This window comes from Mesocricetus auratus, unplaced genomic scaffold (genome assembly GCF_017639785.1).
Source record: "Mesocricetus auratus isolate SY011 unplaced genomic scaffold, BCM_Maur_2.0 Super-Scaffold_100006, whole genome shotgun sequence".
Taxonomy (NCBI): domain Eukaryota; kingdom Metazoa; phylum Chordata; class Mammalia; order Rodentia; family Cricetidae; genus Mesocricetus; species Mesocricetus auratus.
The window spans coordinates 97,654,130-97,670,912 of NW_024429190.1; the positions used below are offsets into that span (position 1 = coordinate 97,654,130).

Sequence of the window (16,783 nt, forward strand, 5' to 3'; positions counted from 1 at the left end):
GCTGTGGCTCTTAAGCTGGGTCAACATGGTCAATATCTTCACATAGGTCAACACTCCTTTGTAGGGGTGAGCCCAAGAGGCATGGGCAGGGGTGCGAGGGACGGGTGGGACATAAAAGGAAAGGGAAAGAAAACGCTCTCTCTCTTGGAAGCCTGCCATGTTCCCGGAGCTCCCGTCTCCCTGTAAGTCATTTCTACATTCAGTAACTATCTTAGACCTCTTTTGCAGATAGCATTATTTCCTTGTCACCCCTTCCGTCCACCCCAGGGTATGGCTTAGCACCACTGGACCTCATAGCAGGCTTCCTTGGGAGAAGGTAAGACACAGATGGTAACAGGGTGGCCATTGAGGGTGTCCTTTGGCCTCACAGGCACTTTCTGGAAGAATTGGCCCAAAGAGGCACCTGTGCCAGCTTAGCCATCAGTGAGCGAAGTTCTGTCAGGCCTCTCGGATATTTGTCCCTGGACTAAGCAGCAGACAGAATTCTCTTTTGGAGGGAGGATTGCTGGGCTGCGTAAATTGGGAGCCGAAGCCTAGGACCATGATTTCCAATAAGAAGGGGAAAGTTGAGAGAAGGTACACCAGGCGTCCCAGAAAGAGCCTCGACCAGAAATCCTCTGTCTTGTCACCAACAGACGCCTTGGGCATCATGGTTCACCCTGCCAGGGGACACTAACAGCCTGAGATGTTGGAAGGATGCTGACAGGTAAGCACTCAGAGACCAGCCAGGACTTCCTTAACCTTCTATTGGCCGCACTGCCTCTGTGGTTCAGCTTGCACAGGAAGGAAGGAATCCAGGATACTCTTTCAAATCCAGTCCCTTGACAGTCAGAAAGGGCCCGAGGGTCAGTCCAGCCTACTCAGCTCTATACCTACACAGATTAGGCTCCTCTTAGGACAGGAAGCAACCAAATGCTCAGGGCAGCAAAGGCAAGGCTCTCTGAAGAGTAGGGAGAAGCCACATTAGCAGTATCAATCTCTGCATAGGCCCTGCTGGGCTGCCCAGGGGCTGAGAAGGCAGTCTCTAGCAGTCAGTGGGCTGAGCAGTATTCAAAGACCCAGATGGGGCCAAGACACTGGTACAGCACCCAGAAGACCTACAGTGGCCTCCTTGCCTTCAGGAAGCAAGTCAGCCACAGAGGACTGTGTTCTGGGCTCTGATCACAATGGCCTGGCCTGTTCTTCTGCACAAACTGGTGGTCCCTGAGCTTCTGTGATAGCACAGTGACTAGGAGAAAACTAGTCTCTCCTTTATTAAAATGCTAGTCACTTGGAGGCTGAACTGGGCGGGTATTGGCTTGTCCACGACAAAATGGGGGTCTTGGTGATCTGACATGGCTTCCGCCCTGAGTCCACTGGTGTCAGTATCTTTGCCATGATAGAAACTTCTGGAGCCAAGGCTGTAAAGATCTACTGTTTATGTTTCCATTTAACATATATGCTTCTTCTTAAATCACTTCTTTTCATTTTGTTCAGATTTACTTTGTTATTTATTTTCTAATATATTTGGTTAGATTTCTAGCTCACTTATTTCTCCCCCTTCCAGTTAATATAAACTTTTTGGGTCACAAATCCCGTATCTTCCTTCACAGAATATTTAAATTTTTGATGTTTGTTATTTTGAGTCATTTCTCCCAAGACACCTAACTGTATGTGTGGCTTAAAGCTTTCGTGTGTGTGTGTGTGTGTGTGTGTGTTTAACACTCTGTTTGCCACTGATTTCCACGTTAATTGCATTGTGATCAGAGAACCTGATTTGTACTGTTTCTTTTAAGGTTTTTTGGGAGAAATTTATCTTAACACATAATTGGGGGGAGCACCATTGAACAGAGCCTAGTAATTGTCCTGCTGTTCAAATCTTCTAAATTTTGGCATGTTATATTGAAGTGCCTCAGTGTAACCAGGGATTTGACAAAAACCCCTTTCTAAATATCATTTTCTTTAATTATAGATGCGTGCACATTTAGAATGTTTGTTGTTTCCTTGGCTAATGAAGCCCTTTCATTAGGAACTCGTTCTCTAAATCCCTAAGAACAGTTTCCAGTTGAAGACTGTTTCTCTCCGTCATGCCCATCATCACTGCCCTAGATATCTTTTATGACCCCTTGTTCTAGTTTTGCTTGTTCTTATTTGGTATGTCTCTTCTAAATGTGTGCAGCTTGACAACATGAGTTTTACCTGCCACTATGAGTGTGTCATTCAATGTCACCATCTGGATCTCCCCTCTGTGTGTGCGTGTGTGCGTGTGTGTGTGTGTGTGTGTGTGTGTGATTTAATGTCACCATTCAGATTCCCCTTTGTGAATGTGTGTGATTCAGTGTCACCATGCAATCCCCCTCTGTATGTGGAATGTGTGTCATTCAGCATCACCGTTCAGATCTCCCCCGACCCCGTGTGTGTGAATATTACTAGAATCTACCCCATCCTCTCACTCTATGACATATCCCCATCAAGGAGCTGCTTCTAGCCAATGGCTAGGCCCAGGTCTCTGGAAGCAGGCCCATGGGAGTAACTTTAGATTCCCCATCTGTCCTAGCCAAAACTTCTTGCAGCCAGTACTCTGTGTCTCCTTCCCCAGTCCCCTTTCCTCTCCTCCTTCCTTTTCAAAGAATTTTCCAAATCAGAGCTAATATGCACTATTCACCCAGCCTAGTATATTTTCAGCTCCTTCGTACTCCCTAGCTTTTTCTCCAACACTGGTGTTGGCTTTGCAGCTCTGAACATGTCTTCACTTTGTGCTTACTCCTGAGTGAGTACAGGTGGACACTAAATGTACACATTGTTTTCCAAGGCACCCAAAGACCTTACAGCCTGATATCCATGAGCGAGCGCACACTGTGTGGCTATTTGACAGCGTTCCCCGGGGAACCCATGTTTTGAGCTTAGGGTCTTCTAAAATGTGTTTCTCTGACCTTGGCAATTGCCTGTGTGGGTGCTTGGACCTCCTGTCCAGTGTCTAATTGTTGTTCCCCTTTCTATTAACAATTTATTTGCAGTGGGAGCATAACCTGGTGGTTTAAATAAGAATGCCCCTCCCCCACAGGATCATAGTCTCATTAGGGAGTAGCACTATTAGAAAATATTAGAAGGATTAGGAGGGATGGCCTTGTTGGAGGAAGTGCGTTGCTGGGGATGGGCTTTGGGGTTTCAAAAGCCCATGCCAAGCCAGGGTCTCCCTCTCTCTGCCCGTGGACCAGGACGCAGTGCTCAGCCTCTGCCCTGGCGCCTGCCTTCACAATGCCATGTTCCCCACCGTGGGAATCGTGGGCTAAGCCTCTGAAGCTGTAGGCAGGCCCTAATTGAACGCCTTCTTTTACAAGAGTTGCCATGGTCATGGTGTCTCTTCACAACAGCAGAGCGGTGACTAAGACCCCGATTCTGAGGGACATGCAGCTCCAACCTTACCCATCTCCTATGTACTTTGGTAGCAGATTTCCTCCAACCCTGGTGAAAGACTCCTGAGAGTCCTCTGTTTGTCTCTGTGCTTGCTGGGTCCCTGGTGGCTTCAGAACAATTGTGTCAATGAATGAGGGAGACAAGGGGGGAGGGGGAAGATGGGTGGGGGAAGGATGGGCAGGAGATGGACACGGGACATTTGGGCAGGTTTTCTGTCTCCTTTTCCTACCCGCTTCAAGATGGTTAGCAACCCAGGTTCAAACATCAGGGCCCCCACACAGGAGAGTGCTGCAATTGGGTCAAGGGCCCCCCTGTCCCCACTCTACCCCATCTTCCCTGGAAGATCCCTGGGCCTGCAGGACATGGCCTTAGGGGCACCCATTCTCAGGCACCTTGCTCACAGCACCCTTCTTTCCTCCCTCCTTCCAGGGGAGTTATTTGGGGGCCCCTTGCTGATTGATGGCTGCCAGCTGCTGTCCACATCTTGGAAGGCAGGGAAGCAGTGGCTGCTGAGTGAAGTCTAGGAAGGTGCTGTGAATCTGCAGCTCAGGAGGCTTTTCTGGAGGTCAAGGGAAAGCGATTTGGGAGCAGACAGGGGTCCTTGAGCACCGAAGGCAGGATGTGAGCCACCAAGCTTTCACCACAGGCAGCGCCAGGAGGATTCAAGAGCCTGGACGCTGGAGTGCTCTGTGCAACAGCTCGGAGGTGACAGAGGACATCCAAACACAGCAGGACTGAACCTGGAGCTTTTGGCTGTCTGTCAGCCTCCCGGAGCCTGTGAGCAAGGAGGGAGAGGCCTGGGGAGTGGAGCTCTGGGACCTAGCCCCTTGGTGCCTCCTCAGCTTAGAAGGGCCAGGGGTGGGGTCCCTGTGGGTAGGGACCTGAAGGACCCGCCCCCGAGGCGGGGCCTGCACTCCCATGGGTTCTGGTGCCAAGTTCGGCAGTGCAGGCTGTCCATCCAGCAGCTGGTACCCGCCTGCCTCGCTGATGCTGCAGAGAGCCCAGGTGAGATGCGCCCTGTCGTCCTACTGGACGACTCGCCAGCGGGAGAGGGCCACGAAATGCTTCTCCTTCCCGTGGTCTTTTCCCGGGGCAGAATTCTCAAGTCTGCCTTAGCAGTGAGGGCGGGAATTCCCTCCCCTCTGTGGCTAGTTCCTACATTTTCCTCCAGACCACTCTCTGGGGCCCTTCCTCTTGTCTCTTCCTGTGTCTCTCCTGTCACTTTCTTTTTTCTTGGGGATTCCTCCTCGCACTCCCGCTTTCATTTCCTTTTAAAAAAAATCTTCCTCCCTTTTCTTTTACTGCCCCTTCTTTTCTGCACAAAATTCTGTCTGGTCTTTCTCCTAGATTAATCCCCCCCCCCCTCTCTCTCTCTGTGTGTGTGTGTGTGTGTGTGTGTGTGTGTGTGTGTGTGTGCTGAAGCTCTTTATTTCACGCTTTCCTGCATTTCCCTATACTCTATTTTTTCCAGCAGGGTTTGCGCTGAGTGCCATGGTAAGAACCATGACCCGACCCCAGATGTGTTCCCCAACAGATATTTACAAAAGTCTTCAAACGTAACTCAATGCCTGCTGTGGAAACTATGAGAGTTTTCAGGACAGACAAAGAGAAAATGCCTGGTTTTGATAAGATGCTGTGTTCCTTCCTTGACATCATTTTCTTCCCTAATAGGCACAGACAGCACACCAGGAAAGCAGATCCTTGCAGTAGCATTGAGGGGGCAGCGCCAACCATGCGTGCATTTTGGGCTAGCTGTGCTCGTCAGGTTCTGGGGCGGGGGGGGGGGTAGTAGTGTTCCGGGCTGGATTCTAAGAAGACAATGGGAACCCAGGGCTGGATGTGTTGTGTCTACACAAGGTAGAAGGACAGATGTGAAAAAAAAATTCATGCTACCCTTAAAGGTTACCTTAGATACATTTTAGTCAGAAGAAATCTAGGAAAGCCAGCCTGCTTAAATTGCTAGGGAATCAAGTACAGCATGCATACCAAAGCCATTTTTACTGCTTTGCTAAAGATTTAGTCTTGGCGAAGATACAATTTCGTGTTTACTGCTATTTATGATATGCTTTTATATTCAAAAGCTCATGCAAAGCGTACACTAACTTGCGTGTTTCCAAAGATGTTAATTACCAGTTAAAGTGTGCAGCCTTGGCTTCTTAGAAACAATTTAAGCTGACCTTGTAGTTCGTTGTGCCTCTGATGATAATTCTGCATTTAGCTTTTCACTGATGCAGAAAATGAAGATTGGCAATAAGCAAGCCACACAAAACTGCGAGAAGTGGAGTCTGGTCGGCGAGCACTGTGTGGTTAGGGAAGAGCCGGCAAGGTTGTACTAAAGAGTTCTGCACAGTTGATAAGCTTGTGCCGGGAGCGGTGGCTTGCGAGGCTGTGTTCTGTATGGAGAGTCCAATTGTCTTGTGAGTCATCCAACCACTGACTCCAGTGAGTCACGACTGGCCACGGCAGTGGTGAAAGGGAGGCTTTTCAGCTGATTTAGAATCACATGGCAGTTTTGTTTGGCAACTTACATTTAAAAACAGATAAGCCATTAGGAAAGTATGTGAAGCAAAGTCTTGAGTGTCGTGTTTTAACTTGTATTTTCCTTCGTTTCACGGTCCGTGTCATTTGTAAAAATGTCACTGCCCCTTCTCCCTTTAGACAATGCTACTGCTCCAGTATAAAAGGGTCTCTGTTGAACAGCCCGGTAGATAAGCCATGTACTTGATCCTGTGATGCTGTCCTGGAGGTGAAACCCTGCCTAGGACAGGGCATCTGCTCTTCCTTTCTGATAGTACCAGGAACAAGAGCTTCATTTATTGAGATCTTACACACACCACTGTTTCATCCAATTAGAAGCACCCTAAGTAAAAATCACCATTCTAGTTTTATTTATAGGGCAACTAACGTGAGCAGTTGTCTTGGGTCATGCGCCCTGTGGCTAGGCTGCAAGGAATCTGAATCCTTAGGGCTAATTCAACCCCATAGGTTCCAGCTGAAGTGCCTCCCGGGATAACACTACTTGTTGGCCAGTTGATGTTTATTGGAGTGCGGCTCCTTGCTCTGGCCATCCTTGGCCATAGCTACCCCTGAATTCCATAGTAGAGCCTCTATGAAGCACTATTTTTTATCCTCTTAGTTCATTGGCTCTGTTTCTGAAGATTCCTGGGGATGGGGGGGGGTGAGAGTATGCCACCTACCTCTATGGGGGTCCACATAGCCAAGCCTGGTTGGCACTAAGCCTAGCCTCACTGAAGTCCTGGGAACTGACTTTGCTTGAGTTCAAATAGCATTGCTCTAGAAGACTGGAGCTTTAGCTGGACATGGAAACCTCTAGGAGCTGGCTAGGAGCCCTCATCTCTTTAAGAAAGCCTGGAAAGTTTTTTATTTTCCCAGTGTTTCTAATGCCCCAGAGCTAGGAGATGCCTAGAAACATGAACATTCCCCACAGGAAAACTCACTGTTCTTATACAGAAGATTTTAAAGCATGATTACATTCCGGAGTCTTCCAAAAGGATCTGGGAAGACTCCAGAGACTAGGGACACCAAAAGACTAGGTACACTGTGGGTGTTTTATGCCATGTTTAGTTTCAGCCGGGAAGAAAAGCAAGCACGGGAGACAGTCTAGCAGGGTCTATGGTGTCGTGGGGCAGCACTAGCTTGTCAGCGGTGGCTCGGATCCACATGAATTGATACAGTGTTAAGAGGGCTTTCAGAACTCAGGCATCCTGATGTTTAACAAGAATCTTACTGTCTGTAAACAGAACAAAAAAGGAAGAAATTCCCCAGCTATGTGCTTATTCATTCAGCACCACCGCATGCTGGTTTACTGGAGCTCACAGATCATGGAAAGGCGGCGATGAGGTGACTGTCCCTTTGTGATCAGCATGACGACATGGGTGCTGGCACTTTAGACATACCGACCTGACCAATCTTTAGGACAATCCAGTGAGGTAGAGTGACCAAAATGCTCCCTTTTACAGATGGGAAAACAGAGGTTCTAGTGTGGATAATGGCCGAGAAGGATGGGATCCAGGTCTTCTGCCCCTGGAGCCCAGGCGCTTGGCCTTGACGATGTGAATGGAGGGCTCCACAGTAGCTGGGACAGCAAGGTTATCCGGGAGAAGGTGACCAGAGTCTGTCAGACATTGCAACGATGAGTCAGGCATGAGCAGTGAGACTGGAAACAGATGGATCTCTCAGAATGCAGCACTGTCTATGTTGTCAATAGCAGTGCCCTGATTGGCAGCTGGGGAGATGGATAGGAGCTACAGGGAGACGTATAGAACATGGCAGGAAAGATGGGCCATGGTAAGATCTACCTTGGTGATTTGGAGACTCTGGTGTCAGGAAGGATCATCATACCATCCGAGCTCTCTAAGAATGGTGGGAGGGTCTTGGAATTCCATCTATTGTGGGGGGCGGGAGAGCGCGGAGTGGTTCTGAACCACGTTTGTGCAGTTCAGAGGGGGCCTTGTGGACGGAGTGGAAGGAGCCAAGGATGGTAAGAGAAGCCTTTTAGTGGAGCACACACAATGATGGAGTGACGAGCAGCCCTAAAGAACGTCGGGATGGAGAGGCCAGGATGAACTAGGGCCATTGAGGACAGCCCGAGACGACAAGGAGTCTTTTCATGTGAGGGGCAGAGCAAGGAACAAAGGACTGCACAGATCCACCACTGCCTAGGGCAGCTGGCTTCTGTGGGAGGAGAAGGGGAAGGGAAAGTTCCAACCTGCCCAGAAAACAGCTGCACAGGGAGCGAGGCCACAGGCGCTCCCTGCAGAGGTGCAGGTGAGAAGGGGCGCTTGGTGCAGGGGAGAAGGGGCGCTCTGTGCCGAGGTGCAGGGGAGAAGGGGCGCTCTGTGCAGAGGCCCAGGTGAGAAGGGGCACTCGGTGCAGAGGAGAAGGGGCGCTCTGTGCAGAGGCGCAGGGGAGAAGGGGCACTCGGTGCGGTGCCGAGGCGCAGGTGAGAAGGGGCGCTCGGTGCAGGGGAGAAGGGGCGCTCGGTGCAGAGGCACAGGGGAGAAGGGAGAAGGCGCTGTGTGAGGGGTCGGGCTTCTCACCCACAGAACTCTGTGGCTGCGGTGCGGGGGTCTTAGAGATGAGCTCCCACATCTGTGGTGGCCGTCGGGGAGGCACAGGAGCGAGGGGACTTGATCCAGCTGGAGATGGACGAGACTCGGAGGCCTGACCTCGGCCCTGGGAAAGATGCCAGTGTTGAAGGGAGGATGGGAGCCCATACAGGAGGAGAGGTGGGCACGTGGAGGCAGCAGGGCTGCCGCAGGAGTAAGAGCCACAGCAGCCTCGCTCTCTACTCCACTGCGAGAGAGAAGCTTCCGTCTGACGGTTTTCATGAAGGATGGAAGTGGGAGGTAGGGCCTGGGATGGGCTTTACTGGAAATCCCGTGCATTTGCCTGCACGGTTAACCCCAAGCAGTGCTGACTCAGGAGCCAGAGGCAGTCTCAGCGAAACAGGCAAAGATTCCATATGTACACATACACACGTGCACAATCATATGCGAAGGCATGTATGGTCAAGTGCACATGCTAACACCTGTACACTCTCACATAAGCACACGCACATTCTCGTCTTGGTGCCTTCCTCTGCCTGATTTGCTGTTGTCTGCTCTGTTTCTCCTCATTGACATTTATTCATTTCTCCCCACTTTCTCTTCCCCCTCTGTTTAAGGATTGGGATGTTGGCATCAATGGAGCAGTGGTTGGATAGGACATCTAACTCAATATCCGGCATTCTCCCGATTCACGGTGGTGTCAGAAGCTCCCTTGTGGAGATGGGTTGAGAAATGCAGTGCACCTCATAGTTCTTGTGAAAATTAAGTGAAATCGAACGCATGGGATTGTAGGTCTATACACACTTAGATAGTAGATTATCACTGCTTTACTCTTTATGTAATGACGCATCCTGGTGACCAGCTTTCTCTCCTGCATGTCTGAGGAGAGGGCGGTCACAACGGCTTGCACGACACTGAAAGTTCTAGTTCCTGGGATTAGCTCTCCCTGCTTGGAAAACGTTGCCTGGACCACAAAGCAGGCACCATAGGGTCTCTGCAGAGGTGGGAGTTAGCACGGTGAGGTCAGGGAATTTTGAGGCAGGTTCTTGAACATCTTTGGGTATAACATTTCCTGGACCCAGCTGACTTTGGAGAAGTATCTGAGATTAGAGAGGCAGAGGACTTATGTGTTTTAGTGTATCATGGGAGTATTTATATAAATGTGTATGAATAGATGCTTGTGTGTGCATATGCGTATTAGTGTGTGCGTATGAAAGTGTATGTGTATTTGTATGTATTAAGCATATGTGTAAAGTGCGTTTGTTGTAACGTGTTGTCTTCTCCACCAGCCGCCTGGGCCCTGCTGCAGTTTCAGCCCCCATATAGCACACAGGGCACTATATTAATTATGAAGCTGTTGGCCATTTGCTATTGTTTCTCATTGGCTAGCTCTGACTTAATTATTGACCCATAGTCACCAATATATATTTTTATAAGGACTTATCTTTCCAAGAATGCAGACTTGCGTTCCCTCTTCCCTGGAATCACATGGCAAAGGCTCTCCTCACTACAATACCCAGAATCCTCCTAGACGCCTAGTCCCACCTATCTTGTTTCCCTATTGGCCAACAGTGCTTTATTCAAACCAATCAGACACATAGTTACAGAATGCTCTCCCAACAGTTTGTGTGTATGTGTACCAGTGTGCCTATGTGAATGTATGTGTGTGTCTGTGTGAGCTCATGAAATAGAAGCTTAGTGGTGGGGATTCAAAGAGACCAGCTATTATTTGAGAAAGGGAGGAGAAATTTGTCCTAATCAGTTCTATCTGTGAGATCAGGGATGGACTGTGGACATGTTTTTAGCCCATTTTACAGATAGAGACCTGGTGCTCTGAGGGGCTGGTTGCTTTGCTCAAGGTTATCCTGTGGCTGCTGTCACCTCTGCACTCTCAAAATACTGGCCAACACGGTATCTGATGCTGGAGGCAGTCCCACTGGGTCTGTGCTTCCGGAAGGATGCTGAGGTGACCCGTTTCTTCCTGGAAGCATGCAGTATGATGAGGGACTTGGGGACTCAGGATAGCACAGGAGGGGACTGCCTTTGCATTTTGTGTCATAGCAGCTGTGCAAAAGCTTTTGCCAGAGGGGAGTGTGTCGAGGCTCCCCTTCCCTCCACTTTGGGCAAATTCTGTACTTGAACTCCCTTCAAGAGCTGATGCTGGTTGAATCTCTTTGGGGACTTCCTAAAGAAAGGGTGGGCAGGAGATGCATGTGCTGTGTGCCCCCTGCACGGGGTTACAGAAGGCACCGGGATGGTGCAGCTCCCTGCACGGGGTTACAGAAGGCACCGGGATGGTGCAGCTCCCTGCACGGGGTCACAGAAGGCACCGGGATGGTGCAGCTCCCTGCACGGGGTCACAGAAGGCACCGGGATGGTGCAGCTCCCCAGGTAGCCCCCGAGTCCCAGGGAGTAAGGAGCCTAGAGACTTCTGAGTCACTCTGGCTCAGGGTAAGTCTTTCCGGTGATGATGAAAAACTCTAGAATGCTGGTCCTGTCAGCGCTGTGGTTCTGCCAGGACTGTGGCAGGAGATGGTCAGATTCTCTGTTGGCGTTGCGGCCTGTGTGCCTCCCTCATAGTGTGCCGCTCCCTCTAAGCCTGGCACCTCAGGACACAGGCAGAAGCCAGCTCACCTGTAGATGCCTGTGGTTTGGGACGAGCAGACAGTTGATGTGGGCAGAGGGGAAGTGAGTGGGTTTGCTTGTGGGAGGGGCAGAGGGGAAGTGAGTGGGTTTGCTTGTGGGAGGGGCAGAGGGGAAGTGAGTGGGTTTGCTTGTGGGAGGGGCAGAGGGAAAGTGAGTGGGTTTGCTTGTGGGAGGGGCAGAGGGGAAGTGAGTGGGTTTGCTTGTGGGAGGGGCAGAGGGGAAGTGAGTGGGTTTGCTTGTGGGAGGGGCAGAGGTGAGTGTGTCAGGTGAGGGGAGAGCTGGGAGACTAAAGCCCCAGACAAGAGCCAGGCCAGGAGGAGAGCCAACCGTGCTCACAGCCCACACCCACCCCGCCAAGTTTCCTCTAGCCCCACGGTCACTTGTGCCTACAGAGGCTCCTGCTGCTCCCTCAGTACCTGAAGCGGGCTAGCACACCTGACAACAAGAATTAGACTCAGCACGCCCGCCAGCACGGAAAGCTGTTAATGTGGGTGGAAACGCATTAGAATTGTCAGAGAAGTCAAGCTGGCAGGTGATGCCGTTTGCGCTCTGCTAAAACGGTAGTGGCTGCCCCCGTGCTGACAGATCCTGGAGTGGTGCTGAGCCACCGGTGCCACTGGGTGACAGCCTCTGTGCGTGCTTGCTCACACGTGTGCACATGGGAGTGTGTGTTGTGTTGACATCCTCCCTGACAGAGTCCTGGAGGCAAGCCCTCAGAGTTGGGTGGGGTTGTCACTTCTAGGACAGTCACAGGGCTTTGGATACCAGTGGATACATCAGCTTTGGCCAACTCAGAGAAGGGATGCATTAGTATGTGGGGCAGGGTAGGTCCTGCCACCAGGGGGACGGCTGGCCACCTGAGCTGGAGAAAGGCAGGGACCGAGCGGCTGCGGAGAACCTCGGTAGTAGGAACACACTGGAAACTGGACTTGGCTGAGAAGATGATGGACTGCATCAGTGATCAGATGTCTGCTCTATAGTCCCAAGAAGCAACCATCTCCCCCTCCTTTCGGCTGGCTTAGGAACCTTTCGGTCTAGACAGTACCGTCTGATGACTTGATGCGTGCATTACCTAGGTGCCCTCTGGGGGCTGCAGAGGGCAGACAGTGGCACAGGCCATCTCTCCTGGACCTGAGAGATCAGCAGAGTAGAAGTGACACTCATCCTGCCCAGGGCGGGCTGTGCCTAGAGCTACAGCTGGACAATATGATGGCTAAGGCAGAGGAGGGAGGGCAGGGTGCTGACGGAGCCCGTGCCTTTGCTTGATGGGCAGGTTCCCGAGGGACCCTCAGATCTGCACACCAGGGGAGATTTACAGCTCTCAAAGGAAACGATGCCGGGTTATAATCTGCACTAAGAGTAAAAGCCACTTCTAAGCACGTGTTTGGTGGTTAGCTCCCGCGGTGTGGGAAGAACATCTGTAGGACCCCACACTGGCATCCCTCGGGACTCTGGGGCTTCAGTCCTCTGCTGCTGCTGCACCCCGCTGTAGCTACCCATGCACCTCCTTCCACTTGCACCGTGACCTTCCATAGCTTTCCTTCTGTGACTCAGAGGGCGGCCAGATCTAGGTGAGGGCAAAGCGAGGTCTTAATGACGCTTCCCCACAACAAACAGCCATGCCTCTTCCCCATCCCTGGCTGATCTATCAAACCCCCGACTCCCAAAGGACTCCAGAGAAAGCACTCCCTATCAAGGACCGGAGCAGACAAAGACGCATTAAACTAAGCCATGGCCGCTATGTGGTCTCAGCCACAGTAGGGTCCCCATGGGAAGGCAGCCTCACCGTACAAGGCTTGGGTGGGAGTAGGGGGACACAGGGACAAGGATGCTAAGATTGGTTCAGAGGAAACAGGGAGCAGGCTGGGGATGTGATGTGGGGGAAGGGGCTGTAGTGAAGGAGACAGGGAAGGAAAGGACACCACAGGAGCCAAGATTATGAATCTGTGAACCTTCCACACTGCCTTTCCAGGATGCCGTGGCTTCCCCTGGGCTCTGGAGCACTCAGGGCCAGACAGAGTGCTGGAGAAGGAGCCGACGGTACCTTTTTCCTCACTGCAGGGCCATCTTGTTGGTAGGTGTCCAGGATCTCCCGTTTTCTGCCTCAGAGCAGGCTCCCTTCCCTCCCTTTCCTGCTTCTGCGGTTCTGAGACAGGCTTGTCAATCACAGTAGTTGTTTCTGTGGCTCGCCTGTCTTTCCCTGCATGGGGCCGCGGGGTAGTCATCTGGTGCGTTTGCTCCTTTGCTCCGGGGCTCTTTCTGGCGGATGCCTGTCTCTACCTGCTGCTGGAGTCTAAACTGTCTGAGCTCATTCTTTGCCCCTTTCTCCTCCGATGCTCCCACTTCACAGATGTCAAAGGAAGGCCAGGGAAAGTTGGCTTGTCTGGTGTCAGCCTACACGGGGCACTGACTGACCGGTGTCCACCTCACTGTCCTGTTGCTCTCTTTTTCTGCAGAGGCCAGTGGTCGAGTGCATCCAGTCCAGTCTCACAGCTCCTCCTGGGGTAGCGACTAGGCCTTTGGGACTCCAAAGCCCTATAGACTAATGGCTGCTGGAACATCCACCTTGCTTAGCCTGTCAGGCCCTGCTGATCACACGGCTGAGGGCAAAGGGGCTTCTTTGAGTGCTTCAGTTGAGAAAAGATGGAGACTCACAGAACCCAAGCAGATCCAGTCGGGGCTGCTCAAGAAAATAGTTCTCCTGGACTCTGGAGCTGCTACAGGTAAGGATGGCCAAGACGTGGTCTCTTCTGAGCCAAGCCTGTCAACAGCACCGAACGAGCCTCGAGTGGATGGGCCTCTGGTCTGCAAGGCATGCTCAGAGCAGAGACAGGGTGCCTTCATGGAGCTGTCATATCTCCGGAAGAAGCCAGGGGACAGTCAAGCCCAGAAGAGGAAGCCAGAGGACCCAGAAGGCTGCCTTGGCACTGAGCAGCTGCCCTCAGATCACCCCAGAGCCTCAGTGGATGACCCAATGTACTCAGGCTGGCCAGGAGCGGCCCGGAGGGAGCAGAGGAGTGCTTTTAGCAAGCCAGCCAAGCGCCCAGCAGAGAAACCTAGACGCTCCCCCATGCTTCCGGACCGTGGAAACGTAGAGGGCCCGTGGGAGCTCTCAGGACTCATCACCACTATGGACATCCCAGGGTGGACTCAGCTGTCAACGTTCAAGCTCATGGGTGATTTCTGGAGATTGCACACATTGTCGCAGAACATTCTGCTCTGTAATGCTTTCCAGGGGGCTCCCACACCCTGGCTGGATCACACCCAGGTGCAAGGGCACACGTCCTCCACACGCTCTGCCACGGCCTCTCGGGCTCTCTTGCCTCCCACCCTCTCCTCCCCAGGCCTGTCCACTCAGAACTGGTGTGCTAAGTGCAACCTTGCCTTCCGTCTCACGGCTGACCTGGTCTTCCATATGCGTTCCCATCACAAAAGGGAGCACGTGGGTCCCGACCCACATTCTAAGAAACGGAGAGAGGAAGTTCTCACTTGTCCCATTTGTCACGAGTACTTCCGGGAGCGCCACCACCTTTCCAGGCATATGACGTCACACAGTTAGCAGGTGGCTAAGGAGAAACCCAATGGCCATAGTATCCAGAGCTCAGTGTTCAGGCACAGGTGACCCCTGGCCTGTATTGAGAAGGTTGTCACAGGTGTCTTCAAGGTTATTCCCTCTGCTTCTCAGAGATGAACAGCTCAGTTATAATTTGTCAGATGTCCCAGTCCTTGTGATGTGTTTTCCTGGAAAGTCATTCATTAAAATGGCAAGCTTCGCTCATGGAATAAGGGGACCCATGACCCAGGGAACAGGGCTGCTGCTGGCTTTGTTCCTAGTTCTCTGCATGGAAGCAAGTGATCACAACACCCTTGGCTTTGCTGGCAAGCAAGCCTGCATTCAATCTGGGCTCTTTCGCCTAGGAGCCATGACCTTGGACATGTTCCTATAACTTGCCGTCCCTCAGTTTTCTCGTTTTTAAATTGTGTGTTAATGGAACGTCATCAGTCTTGAGGAAAGTGAGTGGTAAGTGGCCAGCTCATTTCCTGGTAGCCTTTGAAGTTCATAGTCACTGCTTGAGTTAGTCAGATACCTTATCTGTGGAATATCAGGGGCAAACAAGTATTGTGTTTCTCTGTCACGAGTGTGCACCATGGCTAAACATAAGCTTGACTTGGTAGATATGGCTCAGGCTGCATCCAAGTCTATGACCTTTTCCTGCTGGGTCAGTATGCTGGAGACAGACAAGCTGAGAGTACAAGATGGCAGCCAAAATGCCCAGCTAGATTCCCAGTCTCTGCCTGCATCATAAGCCTAACCTCCTCCGGGCCACTGTAAATCCAGGTCTCAAGTGGCTACGTGGGAAAGTGGCCTGAAACCACATCAAGGGTGTGGGGGCTGGCAATTCAACCATCCTATTCTCTGGGTCTTTGCACTGAATCGTGAGGAGAGGAAAACAGAAATACATCACTTGTTCTGCATGACTTCCAGGTGCCAGCCTTCCTTGTGACCCTGAGTTTGGCAGGAAAGGCCAACTGAAGGGCACTCAGAATGAGGGCCCCAGGAGGCCCTTTGCCTCTGGTCATACTGCCCTCACAACACTGTAGGACATAGACAGCGAGTTCTCATCCTACTGCAGAAGAGTTTACACTTGGAAAGGTTGATGACTTCCCAAGGCCACTACTCTGGAGTACTTTGGAAGAACAAAATCCTGTGACCCCCAGATCTGATCGAATGTCTCTTCCAGTCTGCTGCATATCTGCTTAGCTAGCATGGCCATGGAGCATACTGTGTGACTCAAGATTGGAAACTTAGAGGCTGGCCTAGTCTTCTCATGTCCAATTTCAACTTAACCTTGTCACTTGTGCACAGATACACACACACACACACACACACACACATGCACACACACATACATGCATATATACAGAGACAAAGATACATGCACCCACAGAGACACAGACACAGACACACACACACACACGCACACATACATGCATATACACTGAGACAGAGACATGCACACACAGAGACACAGACACCCACACATGCACACACACAGATACACACACAGACACACACACACATTCCACACACACCACTCGAGCACTTTTCTCCATAGTGTGTACTACTAAGGAGTATAAAGGCTTGTCTTGTGCACTGTAGCTCTCAGAACTAGAATGAAAGGGAATTCGCTATTGTTTCCTGCTGTAGTCTCACCATCTAGAACAAGGCAGCCGAACAGTAGGCGTGCAACAGGTATCTGCTGAAAGAAGTAATAAATGAACAAGTCAGTAAGTGAGTGCTCTGCTTTGACTCTGGCCTTGCCCCTGACAACTCTTGAGTTGGCACTGGGGGACAGGACGTGGCATCAGTCAAAAGTGTGGTCACCCTTATTCTGGTGCAGTGGACTGCCATGTGATTTCTGTGCCATGTCCCTGAAAGGGGAAGGTTCTGTCAGAAGGTGCAGATGATGTTTACAACTGGTGCCAACACAAGATGTTTTGCAGCCATTCAGATTTACAAGTTCCAAGGTATCTAGGAGCCCATGACTTAGAATGTTAGTGACCCAGTTCTCAGGACAAGCATGGGGGCTCCCAGGCTCCCTGTGGAAATCACATCCCTTCCCATAGCTTCCTCCTCCATGTCACTTGTTCCTCCTGGAGGGAAGCCACTT

General features: G+C 51.3%; 1 protein-coding gene across 1 annotated transcript; it reads left to right on the forward strand.

Moving 5' to 3' along the window:
• The first annotated feature begins 8,112 nt into the window (after nucleotides 1-8,112).
• Nucleotides 8,113-16,072, forward strand: Znf488 (zinc finger protein 488). The gene is made up of 2 exons (XM_021231605.2): nucleotides 8,113-8,184; nucleotides 13,568-16,072. The coding sequence occupies exon 2, from the start codon at nucleotides 13,657-13,659 to the stop codon at nucleotides 14,668-14,670; it is 1,014 nt and encodes a 337-aa protein (XP_021087264.1). The 5' UTR covers nucleotides 8,113-8,184; nucleotides 13,568-13,656; the 3' UTR covers nucleotides 14,671-16,072.
• The last annotated feature ends 711 nt before the right edge of the window (nucleotides 16,073-16,783 follow it).

Coding starts and splice junctions, on each gene's coding strand:
- Znf488 (XM_021231605.2), top strand. CDS start 13,657: ATGGCTGCTGGAACATCCACCTTGCTTAGCCTGTCAGGCCCTGCTGAT.